The sequence below is a fragment of the Oryctolagus cuniculus genome, chromosome 1, assembly GCF_051225735.1.
Source record: "Oryctolagus cuniculus isolate XC-2025 breed Fujian yellow rabbit chromosome 1, ASM5122573v1, whole genome shotgun sequence".
Classification (NCBI taxonomy): Eukaryota; Metazoa; Chordata; class Mammalia; order Lagomorpha; family Leporidae; genus Oryctolagus; species Oryctolagus cuniculus.
Genome location: NC_142867.1, coordinates 235,932,546 through 235,954,890, shown reverse-complemented (window position 1 = coordinate 235,954,890; position 22,345 = coordinate 235,932,546). Strand labels below are relative to the sequence as shown.

General features: G+C 69.6%; 1 protein-coding gene across 17 annotated transcripts in view; it reads left to right on the top strand.

The window, feature by feature from the left end:
• The window catches only part of SARDH (sarcosine dehydrogenase), a 45,796-nt gene that overhangs the window by 1,660 nt on the left and 21,791 nt on the right, over nucleotides 1-22,345 (top strand). For 9 of the 17 annotated variants that reach the window (XR_016226595.1, XM_070066644.2, XM_070066647.2 and 6 more), the window contains exons 3-16: nucleotides 137-485; nucleotides 1,206-1,384; nucleotides 1,841-2,020; nucleotides 2,335-2,458; nucleotides 3,404-3,504; nucleotides 7,752-7,856; nucleotides 8,576-8,705; nucleotides 10,555-10,641; nucleotides 10,800-10,890; nucleotides 12,936-13,077; nucleotides 13,808-13,891; nucleotides 15,371-15,484; nucleotides 18,343-18,481; nucleotides 19,958-20,071. Coding sequence is in view for 16 of the 17 variants with exons in the window: in XM_070066644.2 (XP_069922745.2) it covers nucleotides 182-485; nucleotides 1,206-1,384; nucleotides 1,841-2,020; nucleotides 2,335-2,458; nucleotides 3,404-3,504; nucleotides 7,752-7,856; nucleotides 8,576-8,705; nucleotides 10,555-10,641; nucleotides 10,800-10,890; nucleotides 12,936-13,077; nucleotides 13,808-13,891; nucleotides 15,371-15,484; nucleotides 18,343-18,481; nucleotides 19,958-20,071 (1,894 nt within the window). In the remaining variant the exon portion in view is untranslated. Of the gene's footprint in view, nucleotides 1-136; nucleotides 486-1,205; nucleotides 1,385-1,840; nucleotides 2,021-2,334; nucleotides 2,459-3,403; nucleotides 3,505-7,751; nucleotides 7,857-8,575; nucleotides 8,706-10,554; nucleotides 10,642-10,799; nucleotides 10,891-12,935; nucleotides 13,078-13,807; nucleotides 13,892-15,370; nucleotides 15,485-18,342; nucleotides 18,482-19,957; nucleotides 20,072-22,345 lie in introns of those variants that run through there. The other 8 variants (XM_070066663.2, XM_070066666.2, XM_089322325.1 and 5 more) reach the window with 2 other exon arrangements.

The following is a 22,345-nucleotide window of genomic DNA, read 5'->3' as shown; positions in this document are numbered from 1 at the left end:
GGGTCTCCCTCCAGACGGCAGCCAGCCCTGCCATCTCCTCTTCTCCCCTGGCCCCTGGCCCCAAGCCCCCTCCCCATGTGTGCGGGCGGTGGGCAGCAGCAGGAGGAGGCCCGTTTTCTCCCTAACACCCACCCAGCCCTGCTGCCCCCAGCTCCCCGTGGTGCTGAGGCCCCGAGCCCGCATGGCCACCCTGAGCAGAGCCTTGCGCGTGGCTGCCACGTGCCCTCGCCGGACCCTGACCGGCGCAGCTGGCCCCACGGCCGAGAAGAACGTGCCATACCAGCGGACCCTGAAGGAGGCCCCCAGCCCCTCGGGGGAGGCGCGAGGCCCTAGCCGGCCCCTGCCCAGCACAGCCAATGTCGTGGTCATCGGCGGGGGCAGCCTGGGCTGCCAGACCCTGTACCACCTGGCCAAGCTGGGCGTGGGCGGGGCCGTGCTGCTGGAGCGAGACCGGCTGACGTCGGGGACCACCTGGCACACGGCAGGTAGGGGCTGGAGGCAGGCAGGGACTCGGGGGGCTGGGCGCCCAGTCAGTTGTCGGCTCCGGGGGCGGGCAGCCCTTCCCTGGCCAGAGCTGCCAGGGTCGGGGGCGTCCAAGGGGAGTGGAAGGAGGGGGCCGTCCCGGGTGCTGCAGAGCTGTGCCCCCCGTGTGTGTGGGGCTGGCCTCCTGACCTCCTGTCCAGCTCAACCACGGCTGTGGTGCAAGCCCTCCCCCAGCCTGGCGGCTCCCTAGCGAGCAGGGGGCTGTCCCTGGGCTCAGAGCTGGTTCCTGAGAGCTGGACCGAGCCAGCCCCTGCACACACGGCCCCTGCCTCCTCTGGCTCCCATGGCCTCTCGCTCAGTGTCACGCTGGCCACATCTCCCACCCCCGGTCTCCAGTCTCTGCTGCTGACCAGGGAAGCATTTGAGAGCAGGAACGTGGACTAGGCTCCTGGGTGGTGTCCAGCCCCGAGGTTCTGCCCTGTGGCCTTGACCACTGGCTGTTTGGGGCACCCGTGCACCACCTGCAAACAACCCCGCCTGCCTCTCCGGGTGGGTCTGGGGGCCAGGACCCGCCGGGCTTGGCTCACAGCAGGGGTGCTCCTCAGCCGTGGCTTTGGCACCGTTGCCCTCACAGCTGCCCAAGCCGGGTCCACCGAGCGCCCGGCTCGGCCCCGGGGTTTTCTGGCCGGGTGGGCTGACGGCGGGCGCCCCCTCGTGGCCAGGCCTGCTGTGGCAGCTGCGGCCCAGCGACGTGGAGGTGGAGCTGCTGGCGCACACGCGGCGAGTGGTCAGCCTAGAACTGCCCGAGGAGACCGGGCTGCACACGGGCTGGATCCAGAACGGGGGCCTCTTCATCGCGTCCAGCCGGCAGCGCCTGGACGAGTACAAGCGGCTCATGTCGGTGGGTGCGCCCCCTGCGATGGGTCTCAGGGCGCTGGGGCGCCCCTGGCAGCGAGAGCGGAGAACAGCAAGGGCGGGGGAGGAGCCTGGGCAGGCTGCCCCTTGTTGGCTGCGCTGCTCTTCACTCAGAGCCGCCGGAGAATCTGATTGGCTCTCCTCCTGGGTTAGCAGGCAGAACCTGTCCTGTCCTGTCCTGGTGGGCCACGCCCAGGGGCACTTGATTGGCTGGCTGTGAGCCTATCAACGTGAAGGGGCGTGGCCTATCCGAGAGCTTGGCGGGTCACTCCCAGGGAGCAGGCCTGACAGCTGACCAGGGACCTGCGGGAACCTGGTTTCTCTGGGGCAGTGGACACTGCTGGCCACTGGCCCTAGTCCTCGCGGCTTCTGGCCCCGTGCTGGGCGGATCCCGGGGCTCCCCAGCCTGGAGGTCAGTGCGTTCCCTCCCCCCCCCCCCCAGCTGGGCAAGGCCTACGGCGTGGAGTCCCACGTGCTGAGCCCCGCGGAGACCAAGGCCCTGTACCCACTCATGAACGTGGATGACATCTGCGGAACCCTGTACGTGCCCCACGACGGCACCATGGACCCAGCTGGCACTTGCACCACCCTCGCCAGGGCGGCCACTGCCCGGGGAGCACAGGTACTTCCAGGGCTGGCCCCGGGGCGAGGCCGGTGAGCAGGCGCCGCCCGTGCCCCCGCCTGCTGTGGGGCCTCTGGAGCCGCCCCACGCGCGCCTGTCCTGCTCCCTTCCCGTCAAGGCCCGTGTCTCACACCTAACTGCATAGACGAGACCCAAATAAGCAAGAGTCGGGCGTCTCGCCGCGGTCTCCAGCGTCCGCCGCACGCCTCGCCCATCTAGCACCCGGCACGTCCTGCTGGGCCCCTGCCCGGGTGGAGGCGCTGGTGGGCGGGAGGCGGCCCACGGCTCGAGAAGCAGCTGCCGCTCTGCCCCAGGTCATCGAGAACTGCCCCGTGACGGGCATCCGCGTGCGGACGGATGACTTCGGGGTGCGGCGGGTTGCGGCCGTAGAGACGGAGCACGGTTCCATCCAGACGCCGTGCGTGGTCAACTGTGCAGGTGGGATGGCGGGGGCAGTCCTTGTGCTGGGTGGTGGGGGAGGACGGTGGGTGGGGGTCCCTGTGCTGGGAAGTGGTGGGTAGGGGTCCCTGTGGTGGACTGTGGGGGGCAGGGGTCCCTGTGCTGGACTCTGAGGGGCAGTAGGGGGCAGGGGTCCCCATGGTGGACTGTGGGGGCAGTGGTCCCCGTGGTGGACTGTGATGGGCAGGGGTCCCTGTGGTGGACTGTGGACTGTGGTGGGTGGGGTTCCCTGTGGTGGACTGTGGTGGACTGTGGTGGGTGGGGTTCCCCGTGGTGGACTGTGGGGGCAGTGGTGGGCGGGGTTCCCCGTGGTGGACTGTGGGGGCAGTGGTGGGCGGGGGTTCCCCGTGGTGGACTGTGGGGGCAGTGGTGGGCGGGGGTTCCCTGTGGTGGACTGTGGGGGCAGTGGTGGGTGGGGTTCCCTGTGGTGGACTGTGGACTGTGGTGGGTGGGGTTCCCTGTGGTGGACTGTGGGGGCAGTGGTGGGCGGGGGTTCCCTGTGGTGGACTGTGGGGGCAGTGGTGGGCGGGGGTTCCCTGTGGTGGACTGTGGGGGCAGTGGTGGGCGGGGTTCTCCATGGTGGACTGTGGACTGTGGTGGGTGGGGTTCCCTGTGGTGGACTGTGGACTGTGGTGGGTGGGGTTCCCTGTGGTGGACTGTGGGGGCAGTGGTGGGCGGGGTTCCCCGTGGTGGACTGTGGGGGCAGTGGTGGGCGGGGTTCCCTGTGGTGGACTGTGGACTGTGGTGGGCGGGGGTTCCCTGTGGTGGACTGTGGGGGCAGTGGTGGGCGGGGTTCCCTGTGGTGGAGTGTGGGGGCAGTGGTGGGCAGGGGTCCCTGTGGTGGACTCTGCAGAGGCACCCGAGGCCCACCTGGAGGTAGCTCCCAGGTGCGACAGAGCTGAGCGGCCCGTGCTGTGCCCGCAGGGGTGTGGGCCAGCGCCGTGGGCCGCATGGCGGGGGTCAAGGTCCCACTGGTGGCCATGCAGCACGCCTATGTCGTCACGGAGCACATCGAGGGCATCCAGGTGGGTGGGCGCCTGGGTGGGCGGGGGAGGGCACAGCCTGGGCACAAGCAGGTGGGTTCCTGGGCTCCCTCGGTGCCCGAGCCTGTCGCTGTGAGATGGGGACCGGGACACGCGGGGTTTCTGGGTGCTGTGAGGATTCCGTGAGGTGGCACAGGTTTCACCCCGCCCTGCGGTGCTGGCCGCCTTGGCTTCGGGGGCGTGGCTTCTCACCGATGCCTGAGCCACAGTGGGCCCGCCCTGCATCATGGTAGCCGGTCTAGCCCCGCCCCCTGCTGTGCCTAGTTTCAGGGGACCCTGGGTGCTTGCCCCCAGAGAGGCCCTGCCTGCCTGTCATGGAGCGTGCGGATTCCGGGGGCCCTGCCAGGGGAGGCTGAGGGCCCGGTGCACCTGCTGGCACCGGGGGGCCGGGCCTCCTGGCCTGCCCTACTCTGCTCCCCCACCTGGTGACTGGCAGCTCCATGATGCCCCTGTCCACCGTCCAGCTGGATGGTGAGGGGTCCCCCTCACCCCTGCCCCCGGCTGGCCACCCACCCACACATCTGTTCCCTGCCCTTCCACTCCCTCTCCATGCCCCCACCCCGGGCCCTTCTCATCTCTCCTGGGCGTGGACCCCCCCACTCACTTCCTCCACCCTCCCATCTTGCCCACTTCCTTCACCCTCCCTGCACCTGTGCCCGTCCTCACCTGTTTCTCCTCCTCCTGCCACCCGCACACCCCTTCACCCCCCATCCAGTCCCCCTCCTCCGTGGGACGCGGAACCTGTTCTGGGGACCGGGGTGCAGTGGAGACGTGGTGCTCACCCACATGGGCGTGGAGCTGGTGGGAGCGTGGACGGCGAGCAGGCAGTCCCCGACAGGTGTCGGCGGCACCGGGGGCTGCAGGGACCCCCAGCACAGGCGTCTGGATCATGATGGAGAGGGGCTTACACAGGGCACGGCGGGTCAGAGAGCCGAGTGCGAGACTCCCCTGACTGCCTTTGTTTAGGGTCTGGTCCCAGCAGAGAGGGTCTGGTGGCTTCCCTTGGCCACTGCATGAGCCAGCGTGGTGGCAGGGTGGCAGGACCTGGGCCCCTTCTGTGGGCGCACAGTCTGCATCAGTCAGAGGAGGTGCCACGTGCTGGGTTAGGTGTGCAGAACAGAGCTGAGTGCCGAGACTCACTTCCCCAGATGGCCACCAGGGGTCGCCCTCCGGCCATAGTGGGCCCTAGGAGGCTGGGCAGGAGGGGCCAGTGGAACCGCTGGGAGGAGGGAGGCCTCCCTCTGCCCGGCCCCCCCACGCCTCCTGACCCCGAGGGGCCTTTCCAGGAAGGGCAGTCGGCCCTGGCCCCTGCAGCTGCCCCTTGTGAATGTCCCCGTCAGACAGACTGGGGGTGCTGCTTACAAAGCCAGTGGGGTCCCTACATGCCCCAGGTCCTGGAGCACGAGGACACAGCCACCAGCCCCAGGAGCTGGGAGACTGAAGGAGGCCAGACAGGGTGTGGGGGCTGAGGACCAGGTCCCGGCAGCTCCGGCCACCTGCTGGTCACGTGGGGCTCCAGGAAGCCAGCCCTTCCCGAGACAGAGGGTCTGAGTGTGGGGGAGAGGCTCTGGCCCTGACCCGCCCTGCCCCTGGCCGGACCCCTTGGCAGGCCAGCGAAGGAGCTACCCTGTGTTGGGGCGTGTCCCGTATCCAGGGGCCTGTCCCCAACACTCGGGAAGCTCCCTGTGCTCAGTTGCCTCCTGCTGCCGGACACAGGCCTCAGGCTCACCTTCCTGGGGGGCCCCGGGCTCACCCCTCCCCCCCGGGGGCCTCAGTATCCGGGGAAGTGGGTGGGCGGGGTGCTGCCCCATGCCTCACGTCCCCCTGGCCTGCCCGCCATTGCACAGCTGACCCCAAACCCATTTTATTTTCCTGCACGATGGGCCATCACTGTCCACCACCCAGCGCTGGCCGAGAGGACAGCGTGAAGGAATTGGCACGCGTGGGTGCTGGGGACTCGATGTGCGAGCAGGCAGGAGACACCCACGGCAGGCGTGGGCTGAGGTCAGGGGCAGAGACCAGGGCAGCAGGGCCCATGCGCAGAGGGCAGTGACGCTGGCCCTGGCCACCAGGGGTCCCCGTTGCCCCACTCCGGGAGCCTGCGTTGTCCTGGCTCAGGGTTCACAGCAGGGGGTGCGGGCACAGGTGCCCTGGGTCCCCGCCGGACAAGCCCCCGGCACCGACGCGCCCACGCCAGGTCTGCAGACGGTGGGCGCGGGGTCTCCTGCTCCCGGATGAGGCGGGGGGCCGCACATCCCGTGCACTTCTCCCAGGGCAGCGTCCCCTGTTCACCTTCGGGTACATGGCTAAATCGGAGTCAGTGTTTGCCCTGCCGTGGCCGTGGCAACACTGTAACTCCCGAGCAGGGCGCAGGACCAGCTTCCCTCTTCCCGGAGTTGGTAACGGGGTTCTACCTCCTGTTCTGCTTCCTATGTAACTGCTGTGTGTGTGCACAGCGCGTGTGTGTGCCTGTGTGTGCGTGTGTGCACTCCATCACCCAATCTAGCCATCAGCTCCTACCATCTACCATTACCCATCGGCTGTCACACCGATCACGGCTACCCCTACAGCTACCTGTAATTATTTACCCATCTACCTACCCACCCGTCACACGGCTACCCCCAGCCTCGTCTACACAGCGCCACCTGTGTACACTGCCCCGTCTACACAAGGCCACGGCATTTCTGAAGGCCCTGGCCAGCCACCGCCCTCTCCTTGCACCCCCAGCCCCGGGCCCTCGGGGCTCTGTGCGCTGCGGTCGCCTCCCGGGGCCCGCGGCCGCTCCTCCGTGTGGCGCTGCCCCCCCCCCCCCCCCCCCCCCGGGCAGGCAGACTCCACGGCCCGGGGCCATCTTCCACCCACACCCTCTGAGCCGCTCTCTCTCCTTTGGGCGTCGCCAGCGCTGCCCCGGGCCCTCAGCACACGCTTCTGTGTGGACGCGTGTTACATGGCTGGCAGCGCACCTGCTGCGTCCGGCCCGCTCTGGCTGGCGGCAGGCGGTCCTGTGGCCCCAGCCGGCCCGGGGGCCGGGGGCGCGTTCCCCTGCCGACCAGCGGTGCCCAGCGTCTCTGCCCGAGCTCGGTGGTCCTGGGTCCGCCTGCTCCGGAGAAACGTCTGGCAGAGCCCGGCCTGTGCGGGTCCCCGAGGGTCTCGCACGCTCTGGATCGGGTCCCGGACACGCGTCAGTCAACGTCTTCTCCCAGCCGCGGGCTCGCGCAGTCTGGGAACGGGGGCGGCTTCAGTTCTCCCTCTCCCACCCGCTGCCGCGGAGACAGAGACAGAGAGAGAAGGGGGGGAGAGGGAGGGAGGGAGAGGGAGGGGGGAGAAAGAGGGAGAAAGAAGGAGAGAGGGAGAGAGAAGCCTCGCGCCCCCTCCACCTGTCGCTGGGTCCGGCCCGCCACTGCCCTTCCAGAACATTCTTTGCTCCACCCGATTCTTCCGCCAGCGGACGTCTCACCCCCTCTGCCCCTCCCGCCCCGCACGCGCGGGGCCGCCTCCGGATCCAGGGGCTCCCGCGCCCGCGGCCTCCAAGGCCGCCTCCTCCAGGCGGGGCCCAGGGCAGCGCGTGGCCCCCGCTCTCCCGGGTCCCCTCTCGTCCTCACGGGGACGGCCTGCCCAGCGTGGCCTTCGGCCCAGGGACTCTGGACCTCCACCTCCGGCCTCTCCCTCTCTGGATGGGCGACCCCCGGGCGTCGCGCTGGGCCTGACCCGCCCCTCTGTCGAGCAGCAGTTGCAGCAGTCACGTCACGTGACGTCACGTCTAATTCCCAGTCCTCTCGAGAGCCGCGCCGCGGTCCACCCGCAGGGAGGTCACGCGCCAGCTGTTTTCTGAGTCGGCTGCGGGGACCCCTGCGACTGACCCCAAATGGGGGCCCCCTCAGCTGTTCCCTCCGCAGACACAGCGGTGCAGGGGACCGGAGAGCGCATGCGCGGTATCCCACTCAGCGGCGAGGGGCCCAGGAGGCTTCCAGGGCGGGGCTGGGGGCGGGGCCCCGCACAACTCCGCCCCCCGCCGCTCCCCCACTGCGTGTCCTTCTCCCTGGCCCCCCTCTCTTTGTGGGGCGCCCCGGTTCTTCCTCCATCGCCCCGTTGCTGTCGTCTTAGGGGCCTCGGGGCAGGAGCCAGCTGTCCGCGTGCCTCCGAGGCCCAGGGCCCGCGATGACGCGAAGGCGCCCTGGGGAGGGGGCCCAGCCCTGGCCGACCCGAGGCCGCTCCGCCCTTTCTTGCAGAACATGCCCAACGTGCGTGACCACGACGCCTCCGTCTACCTGCGGCTCCAGGGCGACGCGCTGTCCGTGGGCGGCTACGAGACCAACCCCATCTTCTGCGAGCAGGTGAGACCGCGGGGCGGGGCACGGGGCCTGGGGGCGGGGCCTCCCTCCCGAGCCCGCGCTGGGGGGCCTCTGCCTGCAGGCCTGGACAGGGAGGCCGCGAGGGGGCGGCCGTGGGGTCCCGCTGTGCCCAGGGCTGTTGCTGGGAAGGTCCCAGAACGTTCGAGGAGAACGGAGCTGCAGCGAAGACTTTGGAAACGCACACGGACGGGGCGTCCTCAGCAAGCCGTGGACATGCGTCCTGGAGCCTCTGCAGGCCGTGCGGGGGCCGGGCACTGGGTCCGCGGGTTGGGTGACCGGCTGGCTACCTTGGGCTTCGCTTTGGGGAGACCGAGAATAGCGTGAGAGCCCCTGCCTGGTGGGGGTGTTTTGGTGGTGGGGCGAGGGACATGGGGGTGGCGACCAGGCTGAAAATCAGCCCAGGGACAGGAGCCGAAGGCGCCCTCGGCCCCGGGTGGACAGGATGGGCTGCAGCCCAGTGGGGCGGGCCTGGTGCACTCAGGCCGGAGGGCACGGTCAGCGGAACAGCCTGCAGGGGCGAGCCTGGGGCGGGGGGAGGCAGTCGGTGGGGCTGGGCCTGGCTGGGAGGGAGCAGAGAGGGTCTTCCGCTGGGCTGCGCGGAGCCCCCGGTGGCCACCCAGCGCTCCGGCTCCTGTGACCTGGTCGGGGCCACCACCACGGGGCGGCTGGAGGACACACCCCGCCCCTCCCTGGCTCGGCAGGTGTCGGACAAGTTTGCCTTCGGCCTCTTCGACCTGGACTGGGACGTGTTCGCCCAGCACATCGACGGCGCCGTGCGCCGGGTGCCCGCACTGGAGAAGACGGGCATCAAGTCCACCGTGTGCGGCCCCGGTGAGTGCAGGGGCCGGAGGCTGCCCTGGGCATCCCCGGCTCCTTGGCAGGGGGCTGGCCTGTGCCGGCCCGGCCCGGGGCCCCGCCCTCGGCTCCCAGACACCTGGGTGTACAGCCCTGGGCACTGGCAGTGGCCTCTCCCCCTCCCTGCAGCTTAGCCAGGGCGGGGCTGGCCCCAGGCTGGGCTCCTCGCTGCCGGCTCCAGCCAGCCTGCGCTCTTCACCCCTGCCCTGGCTCCAGCCGGCCTGCGCTCTTCACCCCTGCCCTGGCCCAGCCCTGCCAAGCCTTACCCCATGCCGCTCTCGGGCGGGTGGAGTCCCCACTTCCGCCTCAGCCCCTACCCCCCGAGAGCCCTGCCTTAGCCAGGACCCCAGCCGCTGGCCTCGCCCTGGCCTGTGGCCGTGGCACCCAGCACCCAGCACCCAGCCCTGGGCCTCCTTGCTGGACTCCAGGAAAGAGGAGCTGAGGGGGGCTGCCCCCCGGGCCGTGTCCCAGCGACGGTGCAGGGGCTGAGTCATGCAGCAGGGGGTCCTGGGAAGCAGGGCTGCAGCCGTGGACCCTGAGCCGGGCGTCCCGCGCTGCCGGCTCAGCCCGAAGCCACCTGCGTTGGCTCCCGCGTTAGCGGCTGTCCACGCTGCTGCTTGGGGGCCAGGAGCTGCCCGCAGCCTCGTGGGGAGGTGCTCAGGGAGGCCGTGGTGGGCGGGCCCCCAGGACACAGGGTCGAGCGGTGCCAGGCGGTGGGGCTGGGCGCGCGTGGTCGCGGGTGCCGGGGGCCACACCTGTGGCGTTTCCAGTAGAACCACGTGGGCCCCCTCACGTTAAGGCTCTCAGGTCTGGCTGCTGGTGGTCATGCCCGGGGCCGCTCTCCCGTGGAGCTCTGGCCGCCGAAGGAAGCAGGAGGCCTCGTCCCCTCTGTGGAGGCTTCTGGTCATTTAGTCATTTGACAAACACTCGCCAGTAACTTATTTGTTTTTAAAGATTTCTTTTTTTTTTTTTTTTTTTTTTTTTTTTTTTTTTTTTTGGACAGGCAGAGTGGATAGTGAGAGAGAAAGACAGAGAGAGAAAGGTCTTCCTTTGCCGTTGGTTCACCCTCCAATGGCCGCTGCGGCTGGTGCGCTGCGGCCGGCACACCGCGCTGATCCGATGGAGCCAGGTGCTTCTCCTGGTCTCCCATGGGGTGCAGGGCCCAAGCACTTGGGCCATCCTCCACTGCACTCCCTGGCCACAGCAGAGAGCTGGCCTGGAAGAGGGGCAACCGGGACAGAATCCGCTGCCCCGACTGGGACTAGAACCCGGTGTGCCAGTGCTGCAAGGCGGAGGATTAGCCTAGTGAGCCGCGGCGCCAGCCAAAGATTTCTTTATTTGAAAGGCAGAGTTACAGAGAGAGAGGGAGGGAAGAGAGAGAGACAGAGAGAGAGAATTTTACCTGATGGTTTGCTCCCCAAACGGTTGCAACAGCCAGAGCTGGGCCAGACCGAAGCCAGGAGCTTCCTCCGGGTCTCCCACGTGGTTGCAGGGCCCCGGCACTTGGGCCATCCTCCACCTTCCCAGGCACATTAACAGGGAGCTGGGTCGGAAGTGGAGCAGCTGGGACTCGAGCCTGCGCCCGCCCAGGATGCTGGCGCTGCAGGTGGCAGTTTAACCGGCTGCACCACAGCACCAGCCCCAGAACCTGTGTTTGCTGGGCTGTGTGCCAGGCCTGGGGGAATGGTGGTTCTGGGAGTTCAGGGAGATGTGGGAAGGAGCAATCGGAGGGCTCCTTGGAGGAGGCGGCGTGGTGCTGGGACCTGGGTGGGCAGGGCCTGGGAGGTGTGGACAGACCCGCCCAGCACTGCTCCCCTGCCCCCAGAGTCCTTCACGCCGGACCACAAGCCCCTGATGGGGGAGGCCCCTGAGCTCCGTGGCTTCTTCCTGGGCTGCGGCTTCAACAGCGCAGGTGAGCCCAGGCGTCGCCGGCACCACCCCACGCCAGGCGCTTGGTCTCAGAGGTCTCGGGGTGGGGGCACGAGCCCGGGGGGCAGGGACGGGAGGGGCTGGGTGGGTGGGGAGGGCGCGGAGTCGGGCGCGGGTGACCTGCGGTTCCGCTCCTGCCAGGAATGATGCTGGGCGGCGGCTGTGGGCAGGAGCTGGCTCACTGGGTCGTCCACGGGCGCCCCGAGAAGGACATGTATGGCTACGACATCAGGCGAGTGCGCGCCGGCGCGGGCACGGGCGGGCAGGGGGAGGTCACGTAGGAAACAGCTTTCCCTGCCGAGGGGCAGGTCCCCGGCCGTGTCCGGGTTCCGGGGTCTCACGTCCCAGGGGCCGCCCTGACCGTCCTGGGGGCAGTGATGAGGGTGTGTGCCGTGGCTCAGAGCCCGGCAGCCCCGGAATCTCACTGGCCCGGTGCCTGGTGGTCTCCTGTCGCTCCGGGTCACAGTGGCCGTCCCTGGAGCTCTGGGAGCAGTGAGTGGGCTGGCAGGGGACATACTGGTGTAGAAACGGGGGCCACGGTGCCGGCAGTAGGGGCGGGGCGGGGGTGCCCCAGTGCCCCCATGGCCCTGGCACGCGCAGGCCAGGAGGGCGGCTCCCACCGTGCCCTAACCTGGGCAGATTCCGCAGGGCGAGTGGCTCTGGCCTCCGTGGACCTGGGCCAGGGGCAGAGACGTGACGGAGAGCCTGCAGGAAGTAGCGGGCAGATGAGGGAGGGGCTCAGGGAGTCCCCGGAATACTGCGGGGAGAACCGGGGAGGGGGCACCCACGATGCGGCTCCCCTGAGCGGTTTCCCTGGGTCTACTGCCCTGTTAACTCCCAGAGCACCCGGTTAGACATGGGACGAGCTCGGAGCGTGGCAGCTGCCTCCCCCTGCAGGGGTGGTGGGCTTGTCACCCCGGCCCCACGTTGTCAGCCGCGTGGCTCGGCCTCCGTTTATCCAGTGTGCGCTGGGGGAGGTGACCCCCCCGCAGCGTGCACCTGAGGCCCCGTGTGGACGCCTCCCCCAGCACCTGCAGGTCCTTGGGATCCGGATAAGCAGGGTGGCCCCGGCCCAGCCCTGGCTGCAGGCCCCTTGTCTGGGGGTCGCAGGCCATACGGGCCTGCCCAGCCATGTGCTGAGCTGGGCGGGCCACCATGTGCCCTCGGCTCCCCTGCCGAGCGGGGAGGCTGCCCTGGAAGTGGATCCACAGCCAGGGGCACCTCCCAGCCCCTTCCCTGCACGGCTCGGGCCCTCCCTAGCTGGCCCTGTTTCCCACACTCTGCACTGGCACGCGCCGCTCCTGGCTCCTCCACGGCTGGCGCAGGGCTGCTCAGCCACACAGGACGCCTGGCTCTGCCGTGGCCTCGCCGTGGGGCCCCGCCACGCCCGGGTTTCCTTGCTGGGAGATGGGCCCTGGGCACGAGGCGGCTTGGAGGACTAACACAGAGGGACTCCGCGGCCCCCACGGCCCCGGCCAGGATGGCTGCTGATATAACGGCTGTTAGGAGCCACCTAGCGGCCAGATTCTCACCGGGCACTCTGTCCCCGCCTGCCCGGAATTGAAGCCGCGGTTGTGTGCAGACTGGGAACCAGTTAGAGCCCGTGACAGGCGTCACTGCGGCCACAGCCCGGGAGGAAGGAAGGGCAGGTGGGAGGTGGGCTTTGCGGGTGAGTGACACCCCGCAGGTGCAGGGGCAGGAGGGGCGTACGGGGAGGCTGAGGAGGGGAGAGCCCAGGGCAGTGAGACACCAGCCGGCGTCTGCACGGCCCGGGTGCTGTGGCTGCTCTGAGGACAGGTGGGCCGGGGAGGGGTGAGGGCAGGGGAGGTGCTGGGCTGCCGATGAGGCTGGGAGTAGTGGAGCCCTGGGTTGGGGTTGTACCCACAGTGCACTGCAGTGGCTGCTTGACTGTCCAGCCGGGCGTCCAGCCGGATGGGAGCCCTGGGAGACCCTGTCCCTGATTGGCTGACGCCCCCCCCCCAGCCACGCCATTTCTGGCCTGGGGGCTGAACGGCAGCCGACCCCCAGAGGCACATGAGACGGGGGTCTGTCCTAGGGCCTTGGTTCAGCCCAGGCGGCAGCGTGACGGGAGGGAGCCTGAGCCCTGGGCTCAACCTGTGCCAGCGCCGCCCGCTCACGGCCCCTGACGGCCTCGGGGTAGGGGTGGCAAACGGGGAGAGCTGAGCTCCCCCAGGGTTGTGGTCCCTGGGCGCCCGGCCCCATGCGAGCCCTGGGAGGACCCCGTCCCCATCAGCTGACCCCGCCCCTCCGCCGCAGGCGCTTCCACCACTCGCTCACGGACGACAGCCGCTGGGTGCGCGAACGCAGCCACGAGTCCTACGCCAAGAACTACTCGGTCGTCTTCCCCCACGACGAGCCTCTGGCTGGCCGCAACATGAGGCGGGCCCCCCTGCACGAGGTGCAGCCCCCGATGGGTGCCTGCCTAGGGCCCCTGGGGCGGGAGGGGCGGACGTGCAGGGAGCGTCCTCGGGGAGCGTCCCATGAGCCAGGCGCTGTGCTGGGGGGGGGGGGGGCGTGTGGGGGCGGAGCCAGCCCGTGCCCAGGCACACCTGCAGCTGAGGCCGGGTCCTGGGCGGCGGGTGCCCCGCGGAGGGCAGCGAGGGCTGCAGCAGGCCTGTCTGGACCGGGGCCCTGGGACGTTGCTCTCTGGCCCTCCTTTGCTCTCCCCTCTCCTTGGGTGTTCACCCAGGGGTGGCGTCGCGGGGGCTCCTGGGCTGCCGGGCCAGGGGACCACAGGCTGGGGGGGGCTTCGTGGGGCTCTGGACACTGTGCCGGGCAAGTGGGGCCCTACCGAAGGCCCTCCCGGCTTGTGGATGGCCGCCTTTGCGCTGTCCTCGCTCTGTGGGGGTGGCGCCACTGTCCCCTCTGCGCCCATGGGAAGGACGGCAGCCCCGTGTGACCAGGAGCCCGCTCCTGTGGCTTCGCTGAACCCCTGTGTCCGATGTCCTCCCCGGGACATCCCCCTGTGCACGGGGCTGGGGGGCACGACGGAGCTCATAGCAGGGGGCCGATCTGCAGGTGGGGAGTCGGGCAGCCTGGGCTGGGCTCCTGGCTCCGAGCCGTCTGCCCTCTTGCCCCATGTTGGGCTCCGGCTGCCTGTGAACTGTGCCCGCTGTCCCTGCACCCAGGAGCTCCTCGCCCAGGGCTGCGTGTTCCAGGAGCGGCATGGCTGGGAGCGGCCGGGATGGTTCAGCCCCCAAGGGACAGCTCCGGTGAGTGGGCCCGCCCATGCTGCTCATGAGCCCAGCCCCCTGGCCACCCCAACATGCCCCCCCAGCAGCCTTACCCCTACAGTCTGCTCCCGCCCCAGGTGCAGGCCAGATCTGGAGCCGATCTCGTGTCCTCTGCCTGTGTTCTTGGCAGCCCCGATGTTAGTTTGTCCGTGGGAGGTTGGTTCGTAGGAGGGTGTGTGCACCACTGTATTCAGTTTGCCCAGCGAGATTCGCACGTCCTGGCCTCTGGGACGCTCCCAGCTCTCCCTGCCCCTCCTGGGACCCGGGTCCCACTGTGCAGGCCACAGTGGCCCTGGGGGCAGCAGGAGGCTTCGGGCCAGGCCGGGGTCACCTCTGATCCCAGCTTCCACAGAGGCTGTGTGCCCCAGTCTCCTCTGCGTCTCCATGGCAACCCGTATCCTGTGACGCGGTCCAGGCCTCAGTACGGGAGCGGGGAGCCGGCGCAAGGAAACGGGGCCTCGCCTGTGGGCACGGCATCCCCAGAGCCGTGTCGGTCACCGCCCCTCCTGCTGGCCCCTGTGGTCGCAGCCCGTCGCGGCCATCTGGGTCTGGCCCTATAGCCCCTTCCCCCTGGAGGCCAGGGAGGAGACGACAGAGGGGCTCAGGAGCGCACCGTTGGTCCCAAGATGGACAGGCTTTGCCGCAAACCCCACCTGGAGCCATCGGGGGCTCCAGGAGCCTGGGAGACATGCGCCCTAGTCTGTGACATCACAGCTGGGCTGTGGGCTGTGCCGACTGGGATCTCGGGGCCAGGGGAGCTGTGCCTGGCCCAGGCGGGGAGGAGGCTCCAGGCAGAGATGCTGGGAAGGCCCCTGGGCCCCGGGCGTGGGCTGTGGCCTCAGGGAGCCGCAGCCTCGCCTGGGCTCTTACCTGTGAGAAGGAGGTGGGTTCTGGTGGATGGGGCTGGGGGCTCTGGGAGGTGACAGGTTTCTGTGCCCTGTTCACACCTGCAGTTAGGAAGGTGGGGGCAGGGTATCAGCAGGCGGAGAGGCCAGCCCTGGGAGCCCATGCTGACGCTCACCGGGCTCTGTCCAGCTGTGGCCCAGGCAAGGTTTAAGCACCTGTGCCCCAGGCTCTCTCCGAGGGAGGGGCACCCTCATTGGGAGTGTGAGGTGCTCCCAGCGGGGCTCCCCTAGAGCAGGCACCGAGTCCTCGGTGGCCCCTCCTCGTGCCTTCCTCCCCCTGCCCTGGCTTTGAGCCTTGGCTCTGGCCCCCAGGCCCGCCGCAGCTCCACGTCACCCATTGGTCCCCACCTCGGGCTCCCAGCTGCTGCTCCCTGCCCCTGGGCCAGCCGGGTCCCGGCGCTCGGCCCTAGCCGCGCTGTGAGGGAGGCGTCCGTGGTGCACTACCTGCACCGCACCTGCTGGAGGTGGGGAGGGGGCAGCTCTGGCCTGGCCCGTTCCGCGTTGTCCCTGCCGGACCTGGCGTGGCACCTGCCATGAGCTCTCGTCGTCCCAGGTCCTCGACTATGACTACTACGGGGCCTACGGACACCAGGCACACGGGGACCACGCCTACGGCAGGCTGCTGGCGCAAGAGTACACCTTCGACTTCCCGCCCCACCACGACGTGGTAAGAGGCCCACCCGCCTCCCTCCGTCCTCGGCCGTCCACGGGCACCGGCTGGGTGAGAGGAGACACCGCCTTCTGCCAGGGTGTTGCCTGCAGTTGGACCCCAGGGCAAGCGTGATGGCTTCAGGCCTCTGGGGAGGGGGCTGTGCACTTGAGGGAGGTGGGCCTGGGTGTGCCCCGCCCCGAGCCGCCCTCCTTCCTGCTCTCGGGTGGGGGCCCATGTAGGGCTTGGCAAGGCACTGGGGGCTGTGGCCTGCAGCTCCAGGGGTCCAGGATGAGGTGAGCCCGAAGCTGACCTCAGGGCCCAGGGAGTCGGGACTGCCCGCTGCCCCTCTGCCTCCAAAGTGGGCCGGGGAGGCTGCTCCGGGCACAGTGTAGACGGCCCCCGGCGGTGTGTCGGCCTCAGAGGAGCTGAGGCCTTGGCATGCCCTGAGTAGAGCCAGGCCTGGCCGAGCCCAGGGTGGCATCACGAGGGGCACCTGGTGCCCTGGGGTGGGCAGCAAGGCCGACCTGGTGCCCCGGTGACGCTGGGGGAGTTTGTGTCCAGCAGTGGCGGCCGCGACATCTGTCTCCCTGCAAACCCGGCCACTGGCCCTGGGAAAGTTGCCGCTTTCTGTGCCCCTAAGCTCGCCCCGAGGCAAAGTGTCTATCATGGGCGATGGCTGCGGGGCTTCCAGGGCCCGCCTCGTGCCCGAGTCCCCGGCGCTGCGCCCGGGCGTGCAGGGGCCCCGTCTGGCGCCTCCACCCCCACGGCTGCCAATGCCGTGGCACTCCTGGCCCTGGAGGATGTGGCTGCTTGGGGGGAGATGCCAACTTGGCAGAGCTTCGCGCCGCCCCCACAGCACGCCAGAGACAGCCCTAAGGCGAGAACACGTTCGTGTTCCTGGTGTTGGCCACGTCCCAGCCCGAGGAGACGTGCGCCGGCCCCAGGAGGCTGTTTTGGGGTTGTCTGCACGTACAGTCGTCAGCAAAGGTGCCCGGCACCATGGGAGTGCCAGGGAGGAGGCGGTGTCTGGGGAGCGGCTGGAGGCTGCCCCCGGGGTGAGGCGGGGTCACAGCTGGGGCCAGCGTCCCCGGTTAGGTGCTGTCACCATGGCTGCCTGCATGCACCCCACCAGCCCGCAGTGCCACGTGGGGCTGGGGCTCTGCACCATGGGCAGTCCTGCGGGGCACCCTGTGGACGGCTAGACGGAGCCCCCACCCAGCTGCTGCCCCCATGGCGTCTGCCCACCATGTCCCCGCTGAGCTGCCCCTCCTCCCGTGTCCCCGCTGAGCTGCCCCCTCCTCCCGTGTCCCCGCTGAGCTGCCCCTCCTCCCGTGTCCCCGCTGAGCTGCCCCCTCCTCCCGTGTCCCCGCTGAGCTGCCCCCTCCTCCCGTGTCCCCGCTGAGCTGCCCCCTCCTCCCGTGTCCCCGCTGAGCTGCCCCCTCCTCCCGTGTCCCCGCTGAGCTGCCCCCATGGTGTCTGCCCAGGGCTGCCGTGGATCTCCACGCAAGCAGGACAGATCGGGAGGGAGGACAGGTCAGGAGGGGATGGGGGACAGGTCAGGAGGGGAGGTGAGGGGAGGGGAAGGGAGGTCAGGAGGGGGGACAGGTCAGGAGGGGAGGGGAGGACAGGTCAGGAGGGGGGACAGGTCAGGAGGGGAGGGGGACAGGACAGGAGGGGAGGGGAGGGGAGGGGAAGGGAAGTCAGGAGGGAGGACAGGTCAGGAGGAGAGGGGAGGGGGGAGGGGAGGTCAGGAGGGGGGGCAGGTCAGGAGGGGAGGGGAGGGGAGGGGAAGGGAGGTCAAGAGGGGAGGGGAGGGAGGGGAGGGGAGGACAGGTCAGGAAGGGATGGGGGACAGGTCAGGAGGGGATGGGAGACAGGTCAGGAGGGGAGGTGAGGGGAGGGGAAGGGAGGACAGGTCAGGAGGGGAGGGGAGGTCGGGAGGGGAGGGGAGGGGAGGGGAGGGGAGGTCAGGAGGGGAGGGGAGGAGGCTGCAGCACACAGCAGCCGCTCCTTGGTGGTGGCGGCCACGTCGCGCTCTGTTGTCCGTGAAGACGTCGGGTGGCTCCCTGCTCCGCAGCAGCTGCCCTGCGTGAGCCCGCGTGGGAGTGGCCAGCAGAAGGCCCTGGGCACCCACGGGGAGGAGCCGAGAGGGGACAGGCGAGGCTGGCAGTGCCCGGTCGAGAGGCCTCAGGGCGGCCGTGGGGTGCGGGGCCCGTCCTCGGGCGAGGCCGTCCCCTCCTGGCCTGGGCATCTCTCCGACAGCTGGGTTTTGGCGAACGCTTGGCTGCATCTGTTTCATTCTTTTGTTTCTCCTCTCTTTTTGTGAGACCTGTTTGTTTATTTGAAAGGCAGAGAGAGAGAGAGAGAGAGAGAGAGAGAAGGAGAGAGAGGGAGAGGGGTCTTCCATCCACTGGTTCACTCCTTAAATGGCCACAACAGCCAGAGCTGCGCTGATCCAAAGCCAGGAGCCAGGAGCTCCATCCAGGTCTCCCACGCGGGTGCAGGGGCCCAAGGACCTGGGCCATCCTCCACTGCCTTCCCAGAGAGCTGGATCAGAAGTGGAGCAGCCGGGGCTTGAACCGGCGCCCATGTGGGATGCCGGCACCACGGGTGGTGGCTTTACCCGCTGTGCCACAGTGCCGGCCCCACGTTTCCCTTTGCCACTGATCTCTGGTTGAGCCCCGCCGCGACTGGAGAGGGTCCTGGGTTTGACCTCAGCCCCTTGGGCCTTCTCGGACCTCACTCACGAGAGCGGGGGGCCGCCCTGGACAGCAGAGGCCTGTGTGTGCTCCTGGGCCGGCAGGGTGTGGGCAGGTGCAGGTGCGTGGGGAGGAGGGGAGAGCCTCCCAGCCCCCCCCGCCGGGACGTTTCAGATCAGGGAGGAGTGCCTGGCCTGCCGCGGCGCCGCCGCCGTCTTCGACATGTCCTACTTCGGGAAGTTCTTCCTGCTGGGGCCGGACGCCGCGAAGGCTGCCGACTGGCTCTTCTCTGCCGACGTCCGCCGGCCGCCAGGTACGCCCGGGCAGTCTGGCCTGGCTCTGCCGGCGCTTCTGTGCCGGGCGGGCCCCCAGCATGGTGCAGGCCTGCGATGCGGGGAGGCCGGCCCTGACCCCGTGGGTGACGCGCGTGACGGGACCTGAGCGTGCTGCCCGCCCTCCCCAGCCCCCGGCCCCAGGGCCTTCCTCCTCCTCCTCCTCCCTGGAACAGCCTGTTCTAGGAAGGCTGTGTGGCCGTGGCCTCCCTCCCGTCTCCTGGCGCCCGGCCCCTCTGTGTGGCCGTGGCCTCCCTCCCGTCTCCTGGCGCCAGGCCCCTCTGTGTGGCCGTGGCCTCCCTCCCGTCTCCTGGCGCCGTGGCCTCCCTCCCGTCTCCTGGCTCCCGGCCCCTCTGTGTGGCCGTGGCCTCCCTCCCGTCTCCTGGCGCCCGGCCCCTCTGTGTGGCCGTGGCCTCCCTCCCGTCTCCTGGCGCCAGGCCCCTCTGTGTGGCCGTGGCCTCCCTCCCGTCTCCTGGCGCCGTGGCCTCCCTCCCGTCTCCTGGCGCCGTGGCCTCCCTCCCGTCTCCTGGCGCCCGGGCCCCTCTGTGTGGCCGTGGCCTCCTCCCGTCTCCTGGCGCCCGGCCCCTCTGTGCCCCGCCCCGTGCTCTCCCCAGGTGGGGTTGCTGGGGTCAGGTAGAGGCGGGACTCTGGTTGAACAGGAGACGGCTTTTCCGTATCAGTTTGTCCTGGGCACCCCACCCCCACCCCCACCCCACCCCCAGGGACCAGGTGGCTCAGAACAGCGGCGATGCGCTGTCTCACAGTCCAGGGGCCAAGGTCAGGTGAGCGCCCAGCTCCCCCGAGCCTCGGTCAGGGCCCTCCCTGCCTCGGGCGGCTCCGGGAGCCTGGTGTCCCACGCTCCGGCCCCAGTCCCTGCCTCGGGCGCCTGCTGCTCCCCGTGTTTCCCCTCCCCCTGAGATGGGGCCACACTGGGTGGGTGCCAGCCTGATGTCCTCATCCTGACCAGGTGACACATGGGGTCCCCAGGGAGGGCTGCGCTCACAGGTCCCAGTGACGCGGGGTCCCAGGTGTCACACGGGGTCCGTGGTGAGGGCCGGGCTCGCAGTTCCATGGTTGGGACCTCAGTGTGTCCTTTGGGGAGACCCCCGTGGCACTGTCCACCCTGCCAGGCAGCCTGTGCGCCCCCACCTTGCTCAGGTGCCCGCCAGTGCCCTCCAGCCGCTGAGGTCATTTGCCTCTCCCACGCCTGGGGAGCCTCCTGCCTGACCCGCGCGGTGCTGCGGGCCCCAGAGGGAATGAGGATGAAGCTCTGGACCCTTCACAGGGGGGGGGGGGGGGCGCCGAGCAAGGCATTGCAGTGTTCCTCCCCCAGTGACCACTGAGGGACAGTCTGCCCGTCACTGCCCTCGCTGGGCCCCCTTGAGGTCACCTCCCGCTGGGGCTTCCCCGGGCTCCGGGGCCAGCACAGACGGAGCCCCCCCGCCCCCCCCCCCCAGGCTCCACCGTGTACACCTGCATGCTGAACGCCCGAGGCGGCACCGAGAGCGACCTGACCGTCAGCTGCCTGGCCCCCGGCTCCGAGGCCTCCCCGCTGGCCCCGGCCTTTGAAGGTAAGAGGTGCTGCGGCGGGCGGGAGCCCTGGCCTGGGGCTGATGGCGGCTGGGCCCGGCGGAGTGCCACGGCAGTCCTGTCGTTGCCTGCCCTGCTCAGCGGCTGGGAGACTGGGGCTCGTCCGGCTGCGCGCAGGCTTTGTCCAGGCTGCAGCACTGGCCCTCCAAGCACGCGGGGACTGCGTCTGTGTACCGCGGGAGTGCCCGGGCCAGGGAGAGCCAGGAGTCGGGCCGAGCCTTCCACTCGGGGGTCCTCACCTCCTGTGGGACGCCGCTGTCAGCTGGACCCCTGCCCGCCCTCTGCGCCCTTCCATCCTGCTCGCATTCTGCCGCTGCTGGTTACAGAAGCCAGGCCTCCCTGGTCCCGTTCCTCGGCTCACGCAGGAGCCATCCCATCCCTGGTGCTGTGCCCCCCACCCGGGGGGGGGAGGAGAAGAGGTGGCGAGTGCCGGGCAGGTCTCCAGGAAGGGCCGATCCCACCTCTGAGGGCTGGGTCCTCAGGTTCGCTCCCTGTGCCGCCGGGGGCAGGGGTCTCCGCAGGAGGAGGGTGCGGCGTTCAGAAACCCGGCGGGCCTCGGTGGGCTCGGGCAGGATGAGGCTTGGGAGTGGGTTCCTGTGCTCCTGCCGTGTGCCGGCCCGGTGTGAGGCACTGGGGATGCGGCGAGGAGCCCACAGGGAAGGCCCTGGCCCGTGGGAACCGTGTTCCTGGTGTGAGGGAGCAAACCAGCCGTGGGGACGAGGGGGTGAGGGGTGCGGCAGGAGGGGCAGCAGAGGCCGGCGGGCGGTGTCGGGTCACAGCAGCGGGGCCACGGGCTTGCCCCGTGCTCCGGGTCCCATGGGCACGAGGTGGTCAGCGTGGCTGAGGGCCCTCCTGTGCGTGCTTGGGCCGCCTCCCTCCTGCCACGTGACATGGAGGCTGAGGAAGGCGGGGCTTAGTGGAGCACAGACTGCATTCATTGGTGCTTTGTTCCTTCCTTCATCCCACAATCGTTTCCTGGGCCTTCACCCAGCAGGCAGACCTGGGCTGGGATGGAGGCGAGGAGGCGGGCTGGCGGGACACGGGGCTGGCGGGTGCGGCAGGAGACCCTTCACCCTGGCTGGACGGGGCAGGTGGCGGTGAACAGGGCATTGTGGGAGGCCGTAGGAAGCCGCTGACCTAGGATGAGGAAGGCTTCCTGGAGGAGGCGCTGTCTCAGCCTTGGGGGCTGAGTGGACACTGCCGGCCTGTGGGGTCGGCGTCCATAAGGGCCTGGGAGGCGGTCAGCCGGGGACAGTGGGAGAAGGGCTGATCCAGCCTTCAGCCCCCAGGGGTGGGGGGAGCAGGTGCAGGCCCAGCCCACAGCCGCAGGCCTGGAGAGCAAGTCCGGCTGGGGGCACAGAACAAGGGGCCCCAGTGGGGATGCCGGCCCCTGACCCTGGCCCAGGGCGGGGCACTGCCCGGCGTGGTGACCGGTGGGTGCTGCAGGGAACAGGGGTGCTGGGGGGCCCTGCCGTGCGCTGCGCCCCTCTTGGTCACGCTGGGGATTCCTGGAGCTGAGGTCTAGGGAGCGGCTGAGCGCGTGGTGGGGGGTGGGCTTGGGGGTCCTGGGACCCCCTCGCCGAGGGGAGGCAGCGGCCGCGGCTTCCTCTCCAAGCCGGTGGTTCCTGTGACGAGTGTGCTTTCCGTGAGGTGTGCGCGTGAGGTGGCACACACGTGTGTGTTGCCTGTGCTGCGTGCATTGCACCAGCTCATTGGGCACGCACCAGTGTTGTCACACGTGTCCATCACACCTGTCACACGCACGGCCCCAGGTCTTCAGTGGGTGCACGTCTGTAGTTATTACACACGTGCATGTTACACACGAATCTGTCACACATGTGCCCATTACACGTGTGTTGCACTGCACTCTATTCATTACATGTGTGTTTGTTACGTGTGTTATCCAGTTGCCGTTGGATCGAGACTGTGTGGCGACCTGTGGTCAAGGTCATGCCCGTGGCAGTGTCAATGTTGTTGTTTTAAGTGGTCCTCATTTTACATACAAGGGACATACGTGTTCCTAGGAGACACTGGCCACACCGGACATTCAGCGTACGGTCCCCAGCCCGGCTCCCACTCCACACTGGGCCGCGAGGGAGCTGGGTCCTGGGCCCTCCCCTGACCGCGCGCTGCGGGCCGGGCCCTGGGGCTTTGCTCTCAGGGAGCTGACCAGAGGCGCTGCGTGGAGCCCGCAGGTCAGGGACTCAGCCCCACCCACCAGGCGCTGAGGGCCGGGCTGCACGGGGCGGGGGCTG